This window comes from Xyrauchen texanus, chromosome 8 (genome assembly GCF_025860055.1).
Source record: "Xyrauchen texanus isolate HMW12.3.18 chromosome 8, RBS_HiC_50CHRs, whole genome shotgun sequence".
NCBI classification, from domain to species: Eukaryota; Metazoa; Chordata; class Actinopteri; order Cypriniformes; family Catostomidae; genus Xyrauchen; species Xyrauchen texanus.
In genome coordinates, this window is record NC_068283.1 from 43,501,900 (window position 1) to 43,526,453 (window position 24,554).

General features: G+C 34.6%; 2 protein-coding genes across 5 annotated transcripts in view; one reads left to right on the forward strand and one right to left on the reverse strand.

Moving 5' to 3' along the window:
• The window catches only part of LOC127647781 (uncharacterized), a 115,413-nt gene that overhangs the window by 64,200 nt on the left and 26,659 nt on the right, over nt 1-24,554 (reverse strand). The window contains exons 10-14 of one of the 4 annotated variants that reach the window (XM_052132247.1): nt 17,780-17,875; nt 17,355-17,453; nt 15,703-15,731; nt 14,545-14,616; nt 13,141-13,621 (exon numbers count right to left, since the gene is read on the reverse strand). In XM_052132247.1, the coding sequence (XP_051988207.1) occupies nt 13,466-13,621; nt 14,545-14,616; nt 15,703-15,731; nt 17,355-17,453; nt 17,780-17,875 (452 nt within the window). In that variant the 3' untranslated portion in view covers nt 13,141-13,465. Of the gene's footprint in view, nt 1-13,140; nt 13,622-14,544; nt 14,617-15,702; nt 15,732-17,354; nt 17,454-17,779; nt 17,876-24,554 lie in introns of those variants that run through there. The other 3 variants (XM_052132249.1, XM_052132250.1, XM_052132248.1) reach the window with 3 other exon arrangements.
• On the forward strand, nt 6,649-10,886 carry LOC127647783 (uncharacterized). Its single transcript, XM_052132255.1, has 5 exons — nt 6,649-6,729; nt 6,978-7,040; nt 7,300-7,392; nt 7,605-7,700; nt 8,613-10,886. The coding sequence occupies exon 5, from the start codon at nt 9,109-9,111 to the stop codon at nt 10,060-10,062; it is 954 nt and encodes a 317-aa protein (XP_051988215.1). The 5' UTR covers nt 6,649-6,729; nt 6,978-7,040; nt 7,300-7,392; nt 7,605-7,700; nt 8,613-9,108; the 3' UTR covers nt 10,063-10,886.

Consider the following 24,554-nt stretch of genomic DNA (forward strand, 5'->3'; position numbering starts at 1 on the left):
ATTTCCTTTGTGTGAATTTCCCTCCAATCTGATGCTACAAGGAGAGAGATTTACTTTAAGGGCAATCACAACTTTCAAAGGAGGCTTAACCAGGATGCTCTAGTGATTGACAAGAAGAAGAAGACCCAGGATGCTCTTGGACATTATGTGGCCTACTGCAGGAGGTCTCCATGTGTCTGGGAGATGTATGACGACCTGAGAAGTGGAGTGACAGGAGTGTCAGAAAAAAACTAAATATGCCCACATGCTGTATTATACACAAAAGACTGATTGCATTGTTTAAATTTAATTTCACAAATACAAGTATTTTTGTTACATGCCACACAGCCTTGTTGTTTGCCCTCAAGTCTGTTATTCTGGTTTGAAGACAGATAGTGGCTTGTCAGTATTAAGTTAAAGATAAAGGTGTTAATGGGCGGCATGGTGGTGCAGCGGTTAGCACTGTTGCCTCACAGCAAGAAGGTCGTGGGTTCAAACCCTGGTTGCCCCAGCCTTTCTGTGTGGAGTTTGCATATTCTCCCCGTGTCTGCGTGGGTTCTCTCCGGGTACTCCGGCTTCCTCCCACCATCCAAAAGACATGCAGGCTAGGTTAATTGGTGTCTCCAAAAAAAAAATAAATAAATAAATAATTGCCCTAGGTGTGGATGTGGAGGTGAGTGTGAGTGTATGTCTGTCTATGTGTGGCCCTGTGATGGACTGGCGACCTGTCCAGGGTGTCCCCTGCCTTTCGCCCAATGTTAGCTGGGATAGGCTCCAGCCCCCCGCGACCCTGTACACAGGATAAGCGGTTGACGATGGATGGATGGATGAAGGTGTTAATGGATGTTTGATAGTACACAGTAATTGAATTCAAAAGTAAAATCATTTTGGCTTAATTCTTAATTCATTAAGTTTCCACATACACACACACAGAGCATCCGGAAAGTATTCACAGCGCTTCACTTTTTCCACATTTTGTTATGTTACAGCCTTACTCCAAAATGTATTAAATTAATTATTTTCCTCAAAATTATACAAACAATACCCCATAAAGACAATGTGAAAGAAGATTGTTATATATATATATATATATATATATATATATATATATATATATATATATATTAGCCAAAAGTTTGAAATCATTATGATTTTTTAATGTTTCTGAAAGAAGTCTCTTCTGCTCACCAAGGCTGAATTTATTTGATCAAAAATACAGTAAAAAAAGTAATATTGTAAAATATTATTCCAATGTAAAATAGTTGTATTCTATATGAATATATAGTATAGTGAATAAACTGTAATTTATTGCTGTGATCAAAGCTGAATTGTCAGCATTACTTCAGTTTCACATGATTCTTCAGAAATCTTTCTAATATGCAGATTTGCTGCTCAAGAATAATTAATTATTATTATCAGTTGAAAACAGTTGTGCTGCTTTTTTGTGTGTGTGGATACACAATCATTCAAAGGTTTGGGGTAAGTAATATTTATATATGTAATATGTTTTCTGAAGGATCATGTGACATTGAAGATGGAGTTTTAAATGTTTTTATTATGCCAGTCAGATTACAAACAATGAACATGACAATTGTCAATCCAACACATAAAATATAGAGCATATATAGACTACAAATAGAAAGAAATATATACAGTATAATCTATAAAATAAACAATACAAGTAAAATAAACAAAAACGAAATTAAAAACAAACAAATACACCATTGAAGACTGGAGTAATGATGCTGAAAATTCAGCTTTGACATCACAGAAATAAAATTACATTTGAAATTATATTAAAATGTGTATTGTTTCACAGCATTGCTGTTTTTACTGTATTTATTATCAAATAAATACAGCCTTTGTGAGATTACAAGACTTCTTTCAAAGAAATTTAACAATCTTAATGTTTCCAAACTTTTACCTGCACACAAACACACACACACACACACACACACACACACACACACACACACACACACACACACACACACACACACAGCCTATGTGCGTATAAACACAGAGCTACAGCAAACAAATAACGGTGCCTGTATTACAATCAGGGACGGCCCAAGCCTTTATGGGGCCCTAAGCAGAATTTTATTTGGGGACCCCTCGGTGCCGCCAATATGATTGAATGTTGTCAATGCTTGATTATTCACACACTATAAATATAACACACCCCTTATCAATTTGATTAGTTGTAGCTGTGTTGCTTACAACATACCAATCAATGTCTGCCTGGCATGAATTTACCCTTCTACAGTTTTAAATGTAACAGTAGCACACCTATATTTACCCAATCCTGTTGATCCTCTGTTACCAGTTTTGTGGACTTCCTAGAGAACAATTTGCAGCAGAAGCTGTAGACAGTATCATTTCTTTTTGAATAAGTGAGCAGCTCCACTTACATTTTTTCTCCATTAATTAACTTTCTGTAGTGGTAGTGGAAGCTTCGGCCATCAGGATTTTCAGGGAATGTGAAGTTCCCCTTCTGTCGCTCTCTTACGTTGTGTCAGAGAACGACACTAGGGGTCTCTCTTGAGCGCCGATATTCACCTCTGTACTATGAAAAAAGGCCAATGAGAGTTGGCAGCCAGTATTTGCATGTCCCGCCCCCGGACATACGGGTATTTAAGCGGCGCAAATACGGGATTTCATTCAGGATTTTTCTGAGGAGCCGGAGATGGTCCGGCCACAACAGGGACTCGGCTCAGAGAAAAGCTCTTTTTTTGTTTTGTAAAGGTAAAGAAGCAGATTTTTGTTTTATTCAAGAAACTCATGCCTGCCAAGATGATGTGCTTTTTTGGAAGAATCAGTGGGGTTGTGACATTTGGTTTTCTTTTGGTGCCTCAAATAGGACAGCAGGTGTCGCTATTTTAAAGGACAGGTTTTCAGGGAAGGTTATAAGTCACAAAACAGATGATCAAGGTCATTGGATTGCGCTACTTATTGATATAAACCAAACTAAAATTATTATTATAAATGTATATGCCACCAATAATAAAAAAACAAATGAGTTCATCTTTCTAGATATTGAAGGCCATATTAATCATTTACATTCAAAATTCCCCTCAGCTGAAGTAATTTGGGGAGGTGATTTTAATACAGTGTTTGATGGAAGACAAGATCGATTACCACCTAGAATTGACAATATGGCAAGTGAATTAAGCGATGTTTGTTTACGACTGAACATAACTGACATATGGAGGTATAAAAATCCACAGTCACTTTTGTATACATGGAGTAATAGGGACAGATCTCAACAATCGCGTATTGATTTTTGGCTCATTTCAGAACTTATAAAAGAGAGAGTTGAATTTGTTACTATTGAACCATCAGTTTTAACAGATCACAAAGGCATATCTATTCAAATTAATGTGGTAAGTTCTCAATCAAGTAGAGTTAAACGTGGATATTGGAAGTTAAATAATAGTCTATTGAAACATAATGATTTTTGTGACCAAATTAAGAATTTAATTGTTAAAAATTGGCAACAAGCTTCTTTGATTCAAACTTATGGGAATTTATGGGAACAAACTAAATTTGAAATAAGGAAATTTGCAATAGCGTATGGAAAATCCATTTAAAAAAAAAGAAAAATTTAAATGAAAACAAAATAATTAATGAAATAATATCCCTCACTTGTAAAAATAACAAAAATATGTCAAGCACTGACTTATTAAAGCTTGCTACACTGCAGAATGATCTGGATGATATTTATGAAGAGAAAGCGAGGGGTGCGTTTGTTAGGTCTAGACAAAAATGGATGGAAGCAGGAGAAAAAAATACTAAACATTTTTTTGGTTTAGAAAAAAGAAATGGAGAAATAACTTCTGTAAACAAATTAATAATAAATGGACTTACTAATGATAATCCCAAGGATATTTCTTGTTTTGTTAATCAATTTTATAGTAAATTGTATAGTTCAAATTGTCAACTAAATGATGCAGATTGTTTTCTTAGTAATTTATCAACCAGTATTAACAAGATTACATCAGATTATAAAAATTCATGTGATAAAGAATTGAATAGTGAGGAAATAACAAATAGTATAAATAGTCTTAAAGAAAATAAATCTCCTGGGAATGATGGCTTGACAGGGGAGTTTTATAAACTTTTTTGTAATGACCTTGCACCCTTTTTACTTGCTGTTTTTAAGGAAGCAGTAGATTTGGGAGAAATGCCCGCATCACTAAAACAAGGGGTAATTACATTTATACCCAAGCCTAACAAAGATAGATTATTCTTAGAAAATTGGAGACCAATTAGTTTGTTAAATAATGATACTAAAATATTTTCTTTAATTTTTGCAAAAAGATTTAAGAAAAATCTTATTACAATAATTGATGAAGAGCAGTCAGGTTTTTTGAAAGGCCGCTACATTGGAAATAATATTAGACTCATTTTAGATTTAATTGATTATAGACACCTTATCCCTGATGATTCTTTTATATTATTTATTGATTTCTATAAAGCGTTTGACACTGTTGAACATTCATTTATGTTAAAAGTTATTGAATTCTTTGGTTTTGGTAATTTCTTTCAAAAAGCAATTCGTGCAGCTTTATAATGGTTCGAATAGTTCAGTCCAGTTATCTCACGGTACCTGTCAGAGATTTGATATGGGCCGTGGGATAAGACAAGGATGTCCTATATCACCTTTTCTCTTCACATTGGTTACTCAGGTCATGGCTGTTCATATCAAGAAAGCAAGTTTTCAAGGAATTTCATTGTTTGGAAAAGAGATTAAACTCAGCCAATTAGCGGATGATACCACAATTTTTGTCAAAAATAGTGACGAATTGGATGAAGTTGTTAAATGTATTGGAACATTTTCTGGAATCTCTGGATTAAAGATGAATAAGAATAAGTCCACTTTATTCTCTCTTAAAGATTGTGTGCTGAAAGAAGTTTGTGGGATACCAATTAAAGATAATACCACATACCTTGGGATAATGGTGTGTAAAGATTTGAAACAAATAAGCCGGTTACATTTTGAGCCTATTATTGAGAAAATTAAAAACAGATTCAATATGTGGCTTATGAGAGATCTGTCCCTAAATGGACGTGTTCTACTTTCAAAAGCAGAAGGGATCTCAAGGTCTGTTTATATATCCATGTCAGCAGATGTTCCAAATAATGTTCTCAAGGAATTAGATAATATTCTTTATGATTTTATATGGAGGAAGAAAATACACTATTTACGGAAAGATATTATAAATAATAATAGAGACTTTGGGGGCCTTGAAGTTTTACATTTTACAGATCTTAATAATGTGTGTAAGATAAAATGGATAATCGAATTTATTAAAAATAAGGATAGTGTATGGAATGTTTTCCCAAATTACATATTTAACTCTTTTGGTGGCATTCATTTTCTTTTAAAATGTAATTTCTCAGTTGAAAAAATCCCTGTTAAACTGGCAAACTTTCATAAGCAGGCACTGCTGGCTTGGCAATTAATCTACAAACACAACTTTTCACCGCGATCGGTATTTAATATGGAATAATAAAGATATCTTGTACAAATAAAAATCAATATTTAATCAGACATGGTACGACAATGGCATTCTTACTGTTAATCAGTTGCTTAATGAACAAGGTTTACTTTTAACATATTCTGAATTTCTCAATAAATGTTTGTTTCCTGTGAGGCCAAAAGAATACGCTATTATTTTAGATGCAATCCCTGGTAGAGTTGTTTCACTATTACAAAATCCTGGATTTTATCCTATAAATGTTGATCGTCAAACCAGTTTTTGTAGTGATGCAATATTTATTGGGGATATTAATATATTAATAGATAAATGCAGTAACAAATATATTAGAAATACTTTAAAAACAAACTATTTGCCTTGTTCAATTGGGTTTTGGCCTACTAAATTTGTAAATATTAACTGGAAAAGAGTATGGTCTATAACAAATAAGTTTTTTATTAATAATAAAATTAGAGAGGTATCATATAAAATTGTACACAGAATTTACCCTGTCAAAGAGTTACTTCATGAACGTTTTAAAATGTGAATTTTGTGGTAATGCCAAAGAATCTGTAATGCATCTTTTTTTGATTGTATATATTCAAAAATGTTTTGGTTGGATGTTTCAAATTTCGTTTCTAGGTTGTTTGAAACATGTTTACAAATTAATCTGTATGATGTAGTATTTTTTTTTGTGCAGGAAAATGTTGATTCCAAAAGTACGATGTGCTTCCTTATACAACTTTTTATTTTACTAGGAAAATATCACATTCATGTGAAAAAATGGACTAAAAGCTAAGCCAAGCTTTGAACACTTTATAAAAGAGATTATTTTTTATTTATTTTCATTTTCTTATGTTTGTTAACTTCTATTGGTTGAGAAGTGTATATTCATGTACAAATCTTTGTATATTTTTTTTGTTGAAATAAATAAAAATAATTTTAAAAAAAATTAAATAAAAAAAAAAGTCAAGATGATCCTGAACCAAGGCAAAGCAAGTATAGGAAAAATAAGGTAATTAATTGTTATTATTATTATTATTATTATTATTGATGTTGTTGATGGAAATGATTATGAAGTTGTTATTTTTTAGTTCTATTATTGTTACCATTAGAAGGCTAAATTATTAGTTAATATTTAAGGAGGTAGGATATACTGTAACTCTGACACATATCTCATTTAATATGACAGGTTTCAAATAGAACGACCTATAAACATTTCTTAGAAAAACAGAACATATGTCCAGACCTTTTCTGCACACAGTCAAAGGTAAGAATTTGTCTCTCTTTTTTTATATGCCCACTTTTGATGTTATTATTGTTTCATAAACATTTTTAAGCAATTAGTACAATGCAACTGTTACTTTAAATTATAAAATACAATAAAATGATTTTATAAACACACATTCACGCACATAAACACACAACAGTTTTAAATTTAACTTATAAATTTAATAATTTATAACTAAATCAATGATGTTATAATGTAATAATGTTATTTTTTTTTTTTTGTCTGAGGTCATAAATCAGTCACTTAACAATGAGGCTACCCTTACCTCATGTAGAAAGCCAGTGCTACAGGTGAGTATGCTTCCAATTTTAAAAATCCATAGAATGGTTTGGAATGAGTTCTTGCATTCATTGTCTTTACAAAATGGATCTTTAGTTTAGCTTTGTGAAGTTAGATGTGTTACCGTCAGTAGCAATTTACTATAATTTTTTTGCTTGGATTTTTACCCTGTGCAGAAGACCACAGGAGAGAGAAACAAGCATATATTATCAGGGTGGACACCACCATTAATTACATTTTATATACTTTTCCATATATACAATCATACAGACAACATTACATGATGCACGTTATGAGGACAATTTCTCCGAGACTGATCCTATCCAGGAGCAGCCCGAGCCTTTGGAAAGTAACAAATCACAGGTAATGTTACACACATGTGATGGACACATTGGTTTACAATGACACAAATACACATCACATCACTTTTTTAAAGTTGTGCATCAATTCACACTACATTGATATCATTGAAAGCTGCTGTGGTCTTGTAGATTATGCTTAGTATTTCCTAGGTGTTTTAATTTTAATGCAAAATATATAACAGACATTTGTTTTATTTGTTATTTATCATACAGACAACCTTAACTGAGCTTAACTATGATGAGACCCTATCTGATGCCACCCAGAGACTACCAGATAGAGTTGTAGAGTCTCAAAGCAGCAAATCACAGGTAAATGCATGGATTATGGATTCACTGTAAAAAAAAAAAAAACAATAAAAAAAACTCTCCACTCTAAATCAGATAGTGAGAATGTCTTATTGGCTATTTTAAGGTACTGGATGAAAAAATCCATAATTGCTGTAACTATATTTCAAATCAACAAACCAGTCTGCCCTAGCCTGGAAATCCAGACCATAAATCTGAAAAGATTAATGGTCTGGCGTTGACTAATGAAAATCGGCCAGCTCGAGGGGCGACACCAGGCATGCATTTGAAAATCTCGCTGCACGCAATTGGATAACACTACGACCAATCACAACAAGCTAGCGCTTAGCTACCAGCAGGGCTAACTTTAGACTCTTACCGTATCCGGTCGGCAAAACAGCAAAAACGCCCTTCTTGCAAAGGAATGATTTGAGCGCCGTCTTCTGTTCCTCTTTTAGATAAAAGGTCTAAATCTTTAATTGTAGCGGCCAAAGCCGTTTCAAACAACTGGTGTTCATCCATAGCCATCTTGCAATGTTTACTAATGACTTCGACGTCACAGCGCTGTCGTCATCTCTGGCCCACCTATATCAGATAACCCGATGTGATTGTGGATACAAGGGCATATTTAATGAGCATCATTACTCGACGCCAGAGTAACTCGCTGAGCAAATTCAAATTGTGCTCTCGCGAGAACTCTGGATTACCAGGGAAAGTCTGCCCAACAGCATGTTCAAAAATCAAAATAAGCATTAAAAATGTTAAGCAAGAAAAAAAATAACACACACACACACACACACACATATATATATATATATATATACTGATATTTCTTTCATGAAATCATTTACCTAAAAATAAGTATTGACTAATCTAATGCATATTAATATAAACATGGAAAAATAACGTACAATTCTCTGTGCATGTCCTTTTTAGGAGCCGTATAACGGTGATGAGTTGCTGTATCCTGGATCATCTCTTACCAAAGTGTCATGTGTCATTTTACTGTGTGTCATGTTGTAACTACTTAGGAACAAGAGAGAAAAGCCCAATGCATTGTGCTGTCTGTAAGGCAGCATTTGATGCAGATGCTAATCTGAAAAATGGCTCTTTTTTTCTAGTATTGAGCTTGTCATCACAGCTCAAAGACATTCTCGAAAATCCAAGTTGAACTTTGTCAAGGCACACTACAGCTGAGAAAGAGGTACTAAATGACATACAGTGTGGAGCGGAATATAGAAAATTGAGAGAAAATGGCCAATTAGGTGATTGTGACATAAGTTTACTGTGGAATTGTGATGGAATTCCCATTTTCAGAAGCTCAAATTACCAGGTGTGGCCCATTCAATGTCAGGTCATAGAACTACGGCCAGCAGACAGAAAAAACAACATCTGTGTGCCGTGTATTTGGTTTGGTGAAAAGAAACCAGTCATGTCTGCTCTGCTAAGCCCTTTTGTGAATGAGCTGTGTTCTCTTGAGAGGGAAGGGTTAATCTGGAAAGACTCACAAAATGTAGAACATATTTCCAAGGTGTATGCACTAATATGTAGCTCTGACTCAGTTGCCCGCCCACTCCTAAGAAACACGAAACAATTCAATGGACAATATGGGTGTGATTTCTGCTATCACATAGGTGGAGGTCCTTATCCATATAGAAGACCAGAGCCTCTTCTCCGATCTGAAACAGAACATTATGACCATGCTATGGCAGCTACAGTACAACTGCCGGTCAAGGGTGTAAAAGGCCCAACGGAATTGATGAGATTACAAAAGTTTCAGATAATTAATGGTTTTGTCCCAGAATATCAGCACAGTGTTTGTCTTGGTGTCACTCGACAACTGGCAACTCTGTGGCTTGACTCCAACAATCACAACGAAGAGTGGTACATAGGCACGAAAGCTGACATAATTGACCAAAAACTGCTGGCTATAAAACCTCCAGTAGAGATAACAAGAACACCCAGGTCAATACAAGACAGGAAATACTGGGAAGCCTCAGAATGGAGGTCATTTCTTCTTTTCTATTCTTTGCTAATACTAAATGGTGTTCTAAAGAAGAAGTATTGGGACCACCTGTTTCTTTTAGTTTTTGCTTTGCATATACTTCTTCAACAGCAGTTCAAACGCTGTGAAGTCAGTGTAGCGGAAATAGCACTGAAGAAGTTTGTGATTCAGTTTGAGGTGCTGTATGGTATTAAGAATGTGTCATTCAATGTACACCTGTTGACACACCTTGCAGACAGTGTTAAGAACTGGGGTCCTTTGTGGGCAACATCAACGTTTTCATTTGAATCTTTCAATGGTACTTTATTAAAGTACTTCAATGGGACTACTCATGTCCCTGTGCAAATTGTGAAGACATTCCTTAAGTGGAAGAGTCTGTGAAAAAGGGTGGAAAAATGTTTAGTCAACACAGACGATACAGTAAAAGACCTCTTCTCCCAACTTCAAAATAGTAATTCCATGAGTAGTAAAGCCAAAAATCTGACTGGAAATGTCACTGTGTTTGGTCCTCATTCTGACACTGTAAGTGCATCACACGTCTTTGCCATCGAAGAACTGAATGGTGGTATAGTGTGTAACTGTACATCCTACACTCGTTTCCTAATCGGTGAGACACTGTATCATGCAGAAGATAACACCAGATTAAAGAAAAGAAATAATTCTATTGCAGAATTAAAAGATGGCACATTGTGTAAAGTCTTGAGCTTAGTTTCTTATGAAACTGTCACCAGTGCTTCAGACATTGATGTTGGAAAAAAATGCTGTGTAGTCGTGCAGAATCTTGAAAAGTCAAGAAGAGCATTGTGTAGGGACATTCAATTGAATATCTCTTCTAAGTTTGTGTATGAGGTGTCTGAAAACAGTTATGTGTATGCTGTGAACACTGACTCATTTAAAAGAAAATGTGTAATGGTCAAATTACAGGACAGCACATTTGTCATACCTCTCCCAAATAATGTAGAAAGGGACTGAAGGGTCTGTACAGTATAGATGAATTGGGTGAGAATACCATAGAAACTAGATTTACACCATCAGAAACATGATTTTCTTGAAAATGAAGAGTTGACGTTAAGCTTGAAGATAAATGGTTTCTTTGACTGAATAGAAATGTTATAACAATCCTTTGTAAAATTGTGCTGTATATACTCAATGTAACCAATAAATGAATAAGTGTGTATTATAGCACATGTAAGTACTGAGATCATTAAAATAATCTACACATCAATCAGCTATGCTGTGTGCTTTATTATTTTGTTTATTTAATTATTTTGTTTACAGATATACAGCACATTACTATTACTACTTGTACTGTAGCATACTCCACTCTCATAAATGAAACTCCATGTAAAAAACACTGTACTGACACTCTTGTAGATGATTTTGTATGGCAGGAGCCAGAGATGATATTCTCAACAATAATTCAAATTAAGCACATTCAAAGTTTAATACCTTAACTTATTTATTATATCAAAGTTTCTGTCTCAATACAATACAATTTTAACCAACCTGTACTAGAGTATTCTGTAAGCAAGTATATTTAAGTTACACTATGTAACACAATGTTTGTTTCTGGGTAGTGTTTCCTAATTGCTTATGCCTCAAAACTATGGAAAATGGCTATTATTCCCCACAAACTTTGTTTTTTACTTTCACTTTCTATAGGCTATAGTGAATACTTATTCAAAGTAAAAACATTTAAAATGTATTGAATGTAATTCTAGTCCACAGACTCACAGAGGTTGTCATTATAATCACTTTTTTTACATGTGTATTAAATTAGTATATTAATCAATATTTCAATATATGTGTACTTAGTGAAGTACTACAAAAACATAATGATTTAAAATAGTTTATAACCAAAGTAGACATTATTATGAAGTGCATTTTTGCACATAAGTCTGTTTAAAAATATTGTCATGAAAGTGTACTTTCTTTAAGTAGAACTAAATTCAACATTATTATAAAATTATGTTTTTAAAAGAACAATTAAGTGTGTTACGAAATATTGTCATTAAAGTGTATTGTAATTAAGTATAATTAAGTGGCCTTTAATTTTAATTATATTATATTATATGCAAGTACACTTTTTAATAATTATACTTTTAATATTTTAAGTACATAAAAAGTTCACTTTCAATACAATTAAGCACACTTCTTTTTCACAAGCACCCTTCATTATTTGACTTGTCTATACTCTATTTCCCATAAGTTCAGCATATCCTGTCACTTATGTTGACGATTCCCAATTTGACTCACCAGTGAGCTTAGACAAGAAGTGTTCATTTGATAATATCCTAAATTGCTTCAAAGATATTAAACATTAGCTGGCAAATAGTTTTTTACAATTAAACGAAAGCAAAACTGAAGTTCTGATTTTAGGTCCCTCCATGTCCTCTTTCCTGGCCTGGTTGCCCAGTTTGGTCCTCTGTCATGAATGTACATGATCATGTGAAGAGTCTTAGAGTGATTTTAGATTCATCATTACTTTATAATCAGAAAATTAGTGCCGTTGTCAAGGGAACTTTTTCCACCTGAGATCTATCGCTAAACATTTTCTTTCCAGCAAAGACCTGTCCCAAAGAAATCGTCCCTTACTCCCCCACCAGAGCACTCAGGTCTTCTCATCAACTTCTTTTGAATGTTCGTTGTCGTTATAGATTCTGGAATAGTCTCCCTTACCATGTGAGGTCAGCTTCATCTATAGCCATTTTTATATTTGAAAACATATTTATATTCTTTTGCATTCGAAGAGGAATTTTTATAGGTTAAATTTGGTCAACACTTGATTTGAATTGTATCTATTTATTATTATTATTTATTTTTGTATATAATTCGGTATTTGTGTATTTATTTGATTAATTTATAAAGCTTATGTTGTTTTTAAATGTGCTCTATAAATAAAGGTTGACTTGACTTGATATAACTGGTAAGAGGATTCATACTGAAATAAAAAGATTATAATTATGATGAAACGCTCACGGCAACTGCAGCATTTCAGCACCACTGGAAATCAAAAGCATCTGTTCAAACACAAAGCATAGAAATATTTATTATATTATGTAAAAACAGACTGAAAAATCTGATATCCACAAGACATAAATAATATGTGTGTGTACATGTTTTAAGTGTGATAAAATCATCTCAGTAACCTTTTCTGTGTAAAGTCAGATCCAGTTTAACTTCATTGCCATTGTGAAATAATGCTGTAAAAACAATGATTAAACAACTCAAATAATACACAACTATTAACAGAAGAACTGATGAAAGTGCTTTTAGAAAATTAGTTCATTTCCAGTGTAAGTGCCTCACTGTGTCCCCCAAGAAAACAAGAGACAAGTTATTATTGAATTATTATTTGTGTCGATCGAGTCGAGCTTCTATTGAACTTGTAATTATTACTCCTTTAAGTGCAAGTACTTATTTAAAAAAAAATAATAATAAAATAATAATAGACTTTACAAGAGTTTATTTACATGGACCGCACATTTATTTTCATATGGTCAAAGCACAATGTCTAACACAAGTATGAAAACAGAGCAACTGATTTACAAGCAAAACAAGCAGTTTTATTACACAATTACTTAAACACAGTCTGCATTTATTTACAGCTCTTCTCAAAAAGGAGAAAACATAAAAAACAACATATAAAAATGCTCACAATAACAATAATAATCTGTATGTTTTGAACTGAAGGACATCACTGAAGTTTCAGTTTGTCAGCACTCATAAGAGTTTGAGTAAACATGTACAAGTGTTTGACACATTTGTTTTCTCTCATTGTTGATTATGTTTGTGTCTCGACTGAATCAGGCCGAGTTTCCTCCGTCTCTTTTCTCTGTCCAGCCTCCTGATCTTGCGTCTGTAGTAGAGGATTCATTTCTACTGAGTTCTGGTTCTGGTTTGATCCAGCGACTGGAGTTTCATCAGATCCTGCTGCATTCTGAGTGAAAGACACATCATGTATTTTATTCAGTATCTACATCAGTGATTGTGAGTATCACAGCACTGCACATGCTGAATGTCTCTTTATGCAGCATCATTCATTTCAATCATTTGCTCTTTAGAAGCTCCGTAACCGAATATATTTGTGTCAAATAATGGAGACATGAAGAACCACTGATCTACACAACATCTCTCTGCTATTGGAAACTGATCAATATCATGAAGTTTCCTTTTATTGCAGGTTAAGTATAAACCTTAATTAAATATTTACCCCAAAATTATAATTCTCTCATTGATTTCTACCATTATGTTGTCTCAAACTCATATGACTATCCTTCTCTGTGAAACACAAAGATATTTTGATGGAGATATGAGGTGAATATATCCATACAATGCAAGTGAATGGTGTCCTGAACTTTAAAGCTCCAAAAAGCACATAAAGGCAGCATAGAATTACTCTATTAGACTCCAGAAGTTGAACCCATGTCTTCTGAAGCCCATGTCTTCAGTTGGTTTTTAGGTGAGAACAGACCGAAATAAAACGTATTTTTCACTGTTCATCTTGCCATTGCAATCTCTAGACACGATCATGATTTCAAGGTCGATTATATTTCCGATGTCGCCATCTAACGTGCATGCATCAAGCAGCAGGAAGTGTAATCGAGCTTGAAATCATGATCACCAAGGAGACTGCTGATGTCAAGATGTCCAGTGAAAAAGGAGTTTTATTTTGGTCTTTATCGCTGCAGAAGACATGGGTTCAACTTCTGGAGTCTTATGGAGTACTTTTATGCTTTTTCACAGAAGACAGAAAGTCATATGGTGAGTAAATGAGAGAATTTTCACTTTTGGGTGAATTATTCCCTAAAGTCAATAAAACTGTTGATAAACTTAATTAAACTTTATTTATAAAATACTCACTTGAGAACTTTGGTTCTCGTTCTGGTTTGATCTGGCGTCTTGAGTTCGATTAGTTCTTGCTCTTGCTGCATTCTGTGTTTAAGATGAGAAAAACATCTTTATGCTTTTGGACGGATATTAAAGGTGACTCAGACTCATTCATATCAATGGTCTAGTAAAAGGAGTTTCACATGACCAGTTGGAATCTCACCCCTCTATTTGTTATTCTGTGTTATTGAATAAACTTAATAAACAGAAAATTACTAATTTAACTTTTAATAAGTGAAATATTCTCCTGATATTGCAAGTCAATTGTAAATCGGTAACACTTTAGAATACTGTATCTTACTTAATGCATAACTAATAAGGAATTACTGCAGAACTAATAGGTCATTCTTCATTAACAGTCACTACTATTAACTACGAAGGAAGATGTGTTAAGTAATCACATGTTGAGTGGTGGTGGCGTAGTACCTGTATTTTCACTTTAGAGTTGACTAGTCACTTCTAGTGGGGATGGGGCTCCATTCCGTTGTTGATTTCTGGTTACAGACCACACTCACAAAGCAATTGACCATACAGGCCAAAACTACTAAATTCGCTGGAATGACTCATTTTGGGAGTGTAGTAATTCCACGAAATGCGTATTACATTTCCATAGTAATAATAACATTAGAATTAAGGAAGGGCCACAACCTGAATATTGTAATGGCTAATTGTTATGATATTATTGTAATTGTAATTAATCGACTGTTCATTAGTAGTTACTCAATAGTTATTTCTCCTGTTGCTGAATTAGTAGATCATTAAAAGTAGTTAATCAGGAGGCATGACTGAATTCAATAGATATTGATTATCTAATCGTTACTTAACACAACTATAAAATGCTATTACATACTGATTACATTTACATTTATGCATTTGGCAGACGCTTTTATCCAAAGTGACTTACAGTGCACTTATTACAGGGACAATCCCCCCCGGAGCAACCTGGAGTTAATAGCCTTGCTCAAGGACACAATGGTGGTGGCTGTGGGGATCAAACCAGTGACCTTCTGATTAACAGCCCTGTGCTTTAGCCACTACGCCACCACCTATAATTCCTTATTAGTTATGCATTAAGTAAGATACAGTATTATAAAGTGTTACCTGTAAAGCTTAAAGTAACGTGATACTAACCTGACATGACTGCAGACAGGATTTGATCCCTGTGTGAAAAAATATATTTGGTGTATTATTTAGAGATCGATCAGTCTCAGTTACAGATCAGATACATCAGATGATCACAGATATATCACAGACACCTTTAAATATCGGCTTTAAATCCAACTGAACATGTGGAAGTGTTTCTTATTGATAACCATAAAAACAGTTGAATTATGTCTGACAAATAACGCAAATATTTCCTTAAAGAACACAATAAATAACACTTTTACAGACATACTTTTATAAGTGTCATGTTATATTTTGGGTTTAAATGTGTAATATAATGTGATGTTCTCTCTATAAACTTCACTGTTGTCGACTGTGAGCGGCTCTTCATGAATAAAACTCATCAGATCAAGAGTTTATGAGTCTCTCAGTTATTAAACATTCACTGTCAGTCAAACAGCAAATTAACACACACACACACAAACACACACACACTCACACACAAACTCACTCACACACACACTCACACACTCTCACACAAACAGTCACACACACACACACACACACATGTTGGTGCAGCTATCCTTATGAGGACTCTCCATAGACATAATGATTTTTATTCTGTACAAACTATAGATTCTATACCCTAAACCTAACCCTACCCCTAAACCTAACCCTCACAAAAAACTTTCTGCATTTTTACATTTTCAATAAAACATTGTTTAGTATGATTTTTAAGCGATTTGAATTATGGGGACAATAGAAATGTCCTCATAAACCACATTTATAGCATAATACCCTTGTAATTACTAATTTGTAACCTAAAAATTGTTTCTCATAAACCACATAAACAAGCCCACACACACACACACACCCACACAAACAGACACACACAAACAGACACACACTCACAAAAACAGACACACACACACACACACACACAAACAGACACACACACACACACACACACAAACAGACACACACACACACACTCACACACACACTCACACAAACAGACACACACACACACACACACTCACACAAACAGACACACACAAACACACACAAACAGACACACACACACACTCACACAAACAGACACACACAAACACAAACAGACAGACACACAGACACACACAAACAGACACACACACACACACTCACACACACAGACACACACAAACAGACACACACACACACACTCACACACACAGACACACACAAACAGACACACACACACACACACAAACAGACACACACAAACAGACACACTCACACACACACACACAGACACACACAAACAGACACACACACACACTAACACAAACAGACACACACAAACACAAACAGACAGACACACAGACACACACAAACAGACACACACACACACACTCACACACACAGACACACACAAACAGACACACACACACACTCACTCACAGACACACACAAACAGACACACACACACACACACACACACACACACACGTGTGAGACTGAGATACATGATATTAGATTTCACTATCAACTCTCTGCAGTGAAGAACTTTATTTTAAGCTTCTGCTGGACTGATCATGTTTTTCAGATATTGTTACTTTAAAATAAACAACAAAACATCTATAAAGTATAAATACACATAATTCAACTGATTGTCTTTATTAAAGTTAGTTTATACTCACAGGGTTCAAATACACGTAAAATCAGCAGGAAAAAGATCAAGAAACTTTCACATGAGAAAACAACAATTCTCAGATCTCCGACTGCACGCTCACCATTAACTGAGGATGAAATACAATATTATTAATATATTCATCACATTTCAATATTTTCCTCACTGTGTTTGAGGAATCAAATCTTTCATCAGCATAAACTGATTCATGATCAAATTATTGTTTTCATGAAGTTTAACTGATAGAAATAAAGACACGGATCATTTAATCAGAATAACTTTGAGATGAAAATATGAGTAATTTATATTCTGTCCGTCAGTAAAGAAAACATTGTATTGTATAAATTAACATCTGTTTATAAGTTATTTACCATGAAATATTTAATCTCAGTTTAATAACTGTATTCTGTTACTCTGTTCAGTTTGTTCACTCACCTGTTTTCAGTATCAGTTCTGTCATCAGTGAAACAGCGCTTATTAAAACAACACCAACTGATCCAAACAGGTACACAGGGACAAGACGGGGGAAATCTGTGAGTTTAATTTACACATTTGATCATTATTTAGAGAAAATGAGGCCACATGAGGCTCATACATTCATTTGTATTAAAACTAAATGTGATGAAGTTTAAGGAATTATTAAAATTTATACCATGGTCTGGGTGAATACGCGATTCTGATTGGCTGCAGGGTGTCCGTTAAAAAGTGATAGAGGACACCTAGAAAAGTAGTTCTGGTGAAACTGCCTGTTTACCATTCGAAATTAATAAATAAATGCGCTGCCTACAACAGCTGTGAGTAACCATAGCAACAGGCAGTCAAAGTATCCGTTAACAATTTGCTCTATCAAAACAAACATCTAAGGTTAGTTAGATATTACATAGCCTACTAATACAACAATGAGCGACTTAGTTATTTCTTTTAACATTTATGGAGAATATGACAACTTTGACGACTGGGATGCTGCTGAAGAAAGAAAAAATGTAAATAAAACGGAGAAACGACACAAAGAGACTGGACTGGAGAGCCGTCAAATAATGTCGGTGACAGGCCATCGATGCGAGAGCAGTCTGCGGGCTTACTGGGCTCCGTCAGTCCGTGAGAGACGAAGCTGGAGCAACGTACTGTCTGCATCAAGTGCCCATCATGGGCAGTACCCAGCTTTTGTGGATCCTCCTTCAAAGGCCCCTATGTCTGACTGGCCGACTTTTTCAAATTGCACTATAAATGGAAACGTTGAAATTAATTGTAAATAAAAAAGCTAGCATGTAGGCAAATGACCCTCTCTTTGATCTGATTAATTTATTGCCCTCTATAAGCGCAAATCGCTGGAGCGCAGAACTAATTGTTTTTTTTGTTTGATTGTTGTTTGACTAATTGTTATATGTGTAATAAAAAAATAACTATGCCTACCTTTGTGTTTCATGAAAAAAAAAATTCATTTTTGAACCTGAAGGGTTCTACAAGCTGAGCGGACTATAAATATCTCTGGTTGCTAAATAAACCGTCAGGCAAGTTATTATTTGTAAAAACTAGATTTAGCCTAATTAAAATATAAACTAATATTTTAAAAATGTTTTATTTGGCAAGTGACCATGGTATAAGCGGGTTAATGCCCTCCGAGGTGTCCATTGTCAGGTTTTAATGGACTTCGGCGGAGGCAATTCCTCCGCTGCGCGTCGGCCGGTTTACACCTCGCCGTCGTCCATTAAAACCTGACAATGGACACCTCGTCGTGCATTAACCCTTACTTATACTACAGGGCTGTTGAATGCTTGATTCTGATTGGTTGAGAACGTTCTAAGTTGTGCAATTATTTTCAGGGAAACGCACGGCTAAAGTAGTTCCAGGCAGGTCTTGACCGCATTACAGTTCCATATCACTTCGCGTAGTCAACTGTAATAACGGAAAATAGGATACAATTCATAACAAGAAGTGACAGCGACAAATCCACTTCAACTTCAAGAGGAAAAAAAATGACAGACTATTTTGATTTTCCGGAAGTAAATTGTAATATTTATGGTGAACATAAACATTTTAACAACTGGGCGACCGCAGTATTGGATAGCTCAGATGAAAAAACAAATAAACGGAAGAGGACATCAAAGGCAGCCGGCAACAACAAAAGACATAAAACAATCAGCGAAGAACCTATGGGGTGCCGTTTGTAAAGTGGCTCACGCTGAAAATAACAGCAACATTTTGTCACATTTAGCTTCAAACAATGTTTAAAAATCTGGTATGAATTTTTGACGGTCACTTTTTAGCACATTTACAACAATATTTGTTAACATAGAGATATTTTAAATAGTTAAATCTAAATATTAAATGCTACACTTAAATGTTAAATGTTAAATATAAATGTTAAATATAAATATAAATGCTAAATATAAATATAAATGTTAAATATAAATATAAATATAAATGTTATATCTAAATGTTAAATATAAATCTAAATGTTAAATATAAATATAAATATAAATGTTATATCTAAATATTAAATATAAATCTAAATGTTAAATCTAAATGTTAAATCTAAATGTTAAATATAAATGTTAAATATAAATATAAATATAAATGTTAAATTTAAATGTTAAATATAAATGTTAAATCTAAATGTTAAATCTAAATGTTTCGTGTGAAACTAAATATTTAGCTAATATGCAAATTTAAATGCCGGTAACCGGAAGTGCCAAAATAAAAGCTCGAGGAGGTCAGTGGGTAGTGTCAAATAACGAATAAAAACATCTCATCAGGGAAATGGACTCTTGGACATGGATTATCATGATAAAAACTAACTAAAATAATAAGCACGTTTGGAAATTTTGTATAGCCGCCAGGACGGCTCTGCCGATTCGTTTGACATCTTCACAGAGCGGCCATGACCGACAGTACCTTTCCTGGTCAGGGGCGGGTAGGGATTGGCTCTTGCTGGCCTTTATGCAAGCAAACATGACAGATCAGTCGAAGTGAGCCCCTCGTGGCTGGCTATAATGGCCACAGGTCATAAGTCCCTCATCTTTCATAAAAGTGACACTAAAACCTCAAAGTAGTCTGCTGTTTACAGTTACAGTTTATCCAAACGTGCTTATTATTTTAGTTAGTTTTTATCATGATAATCCATGTCCAAGAGTCCATTTCCCCTGATGAGATGTTTTTTATTCGTTATTTGACACTACCCACTGACCTCCTCGAGCTTTTATTTTGGCACTTCCGGTTACCGGCATTTAAATTTGCATATTAGCTAAATATTTAGTTTCACACGAAACATTTAGATTTAACATTTAGATTTAACATTTAGATTTAACATTTAGATTTAACATTTATATTTATATTTATATTTAACATTTAAATTTAACATTTATATTTATATTTAACATTTATATTTAACATTTAGATTTAACATTTAGATTTAACATTTAGATTTATATTTAATATTTAGATATAACATTTATATTTATATTTATATTTAACATTTAGATATAACATTTATATTTATATTTATATTTAACATTTATATTTATATTTAGCATTTATATTTATATTTAACATTTATATTTAACATTTAACATTTAAGTGTAGCATTTAATATTTAGATTTAACTATTTAAAATATCTCTATGTTAACAAATATTGTTGTAAATGTGCTAAAAAGTGACCGTCAAAAATTCATACCAGATTTTTAAACATTGTTTGAAGCTAAATGTGACAAAATGTTGCTGTTATTTTCAGCGTGAGCCACTTTACAAACGGCACCCCATAATGAACAGCTAGACCGACTCGAGGGCGAAAAACATGAAGAAAACACCAAAAAAACAACAGCTTGGGCTGTCAATGTGTTTAACGACTGGCTTAAGCCAAAAAATACTGTGGACAAACTAGAGAGAGACGGGGCAGACTCTTTAAATACCCAGCTGCGGGCTTTCTATGCCACTGTCCGAAACGCATCTGGTTTCACAAGTGTGAGACAAGCCTGAGAAGCTACTGGGCACCTTCCGCTAAAGAAAGAAAGACATGGAGCTTGATCCTCTCAGGAAACAAAAGTACAAACGAAAATCAAGCCAAGGATCACCAGGGGAAAAAAAACCTCTGCTAACATGCAGCCCAATGCGCTTGATCTGCCATTTTCGATGTCTGACTTCACCATCAATGGAAACGTGCAGTTTAATTTTAATAAATAAATTCGTTCGAATTAACAAATGAATAAATAAATAAATTAAATAATATGACGCACATGATTTTCTGTCTCATTATTGCAACCTCTGTCTCTCTAATAACTACACTAATAACTGCATTAGTCTGCTGTCAGTGGCTCAAACCTCCGTTACTAACTCTAAAATGACGTTTTGGAATTAGCAACGGAGGCATGGGATTAGATGCGTAAGAAATTAGTCCTACATACAAGAGCGTTTTAATGACAAAAATTTGACAAACGTCTAGAATCACATCATCTAAACAATGTTTCGAGGTGTGGTAACTGTAGTATAAGCGGAATAATTGACTCTGGGCCGTTGAATTATTGAAAAATAATGCACACCCGAGGTGTAACGGCCACTCCGCTTCGCGTCGTGACCGCATTACCACCCCGGGCATTATTTTTCAATAATTCAACGGCCCGTCGTCAATTATTCCTTACATGACAGAGATAGATTATATAAAAACTCACAAAACACACACACAAAAACACACACACAAACTCACAAAAACAAACACTTACACACACACACACACACACACACACTACAACGACACACACAAACACACAAAAACTCACACAAACAAACACTTACACACGCAAACACACAAAAACTCACACAAACTCACAAAAACAAACACTTACACACACACACTACACAGACACACAAAAACTCACACAAACACACACACACACAAACTCACACACAAAAACGCACACACACTACACCGACACACACAAACTCACACAAACACTTACACACACAAACACACAAACAAACACTTACACAAAAACACACAAACTCACAAAAACAAACACTTACACACACACAAACACACAAAACACACACACAAACTCACACACAAAAACACACACACACTACACCGACACACAAACTCACACAAACAAACACTTACACACACACAAACACACAAACTCACACAAACAAACACTTACACACACAAACACACAAAAACTCACACAAACAAACACTTACACACACAAACACACAAAAACACACACAAAAACTCACACTTACACACACACAAACACACAAAAACAAACACTTACACAAGCACACAAACATTTACAAAACACACACACAAACTCACACACAAAACACACACACACACTAACACACGACACACACAAACTCACACAAACAAACACTTACACACACACAAACACACAAAACACACACACACAACTCACACAAACAAACACTTACACACAAAACTCACACAAACAAACACTTACACACACAAACACACAAAAACACACACAAAAACTCACACTTACACACACACAAACACACAAAAACACACACAAAAGCTCACACAAACATTTACACACACAAACACACAAAAACACACACAAAAACTCACACTTACACACACAAAAACTCACACAAACAATCACTTACACACACACACACACACACACACACACACACACACTACAACGACACACACAAACACACAAAAACTCACACAAACAAACACTTACACACGCAAACACACAAAAACTCACACAAACTCACAAAAACAAACACTTACACACACACACTACACAGACACACAAAAACTCACACAAACACACACACACACACACACAAACTCACACACAAAAACGCACACACACTACACCGACACACACAAACTCACACAAACACTTACACACACAAACACACAAACAAACACTTACACAAAAACACACAAACTCACAAAAACAAACACTTACACACACACAAACACACAAAACACACACACAAACTCACACACAAAAACACACACACACTACACCGACACACAAACTCACACAAACAAACACTTACACACACACAAACACACAAAACACACACACAAACTCACACAAACAAACACTTACACACACAAACACACAAAAACTCACACAAACAAACACTTACACACACAAACACACAAAAACACACACAAAAACTCACACTTACACACACACAAACACACAAAAGCTCACACAAACATTTACACACACACAAAAACACACACAAAAACTCACACAAACAAACACTTACACACACAAACACACAAAAACTCACACAAACAATCAATTACACACACAAACCCACAAAAACACACACACACTACACCGACACACACAAACTCACACAAACAAACACTTACACACACACAAACACACAAAACACACACACAAACTCACACAAACAAACACTTACACACACAAACACACAAAAACTCACACTTACACACACAAACACACAAAAACTCACACAAACAAACACTTACACAAAAACACACAAACTCACAAAAACAAACACTTACACACACACAAACACACAAAACACACACACAAACTCACACACAAAAACACACACACACACTACACCGACACACAAACTCACACAAACAAACACTTACACACACACAAACACACAAAACACACACACAAACTCACACAAACAAACACTTACACACAAAAACTCACACAAACAAACACTTACACACACAAACACACAAAAACACACACAAAAACTCACACTTACACACACACAAACACACAAAAACACACACAAAAGCTCACACAAACATTTACACACACAAAAACACACACAAAAACTCACACAAACAAACACTTACACACACAAAAACTCACACAAACAATCACTTACACACACAAACCCACAAAAATACACACACACTACACCGACACACACAAACTCACACAAAACACACACACAAACTCACACAAACAAACACTTACACACACAAACACACAAAAACTCACACTTACACACACACAAACACACAAAAACTCACACAAACAATCACTTACACACACAAACACACAAAAACTCACACAAACAAACACTTACACACACAAACCACACACACAAAGTCACACACAAAAACACACACACTAACAAACACTTACACACACAAACACACAAAAACTCACACAAACAAACACTTACACACACAAACCACACACACAAAGTCACACACAAAAACACACACAC

What these genes read in the sequence shown, in the direction of transcription:
- LOC127647783 (XM_052132255.1), top strand. Translation starts at nt 9,109, where the DNA reads ATGTCTGCTCTGCTAAGCCCTTTTGTGAATGAGCTGTGTTCTCTTGAG.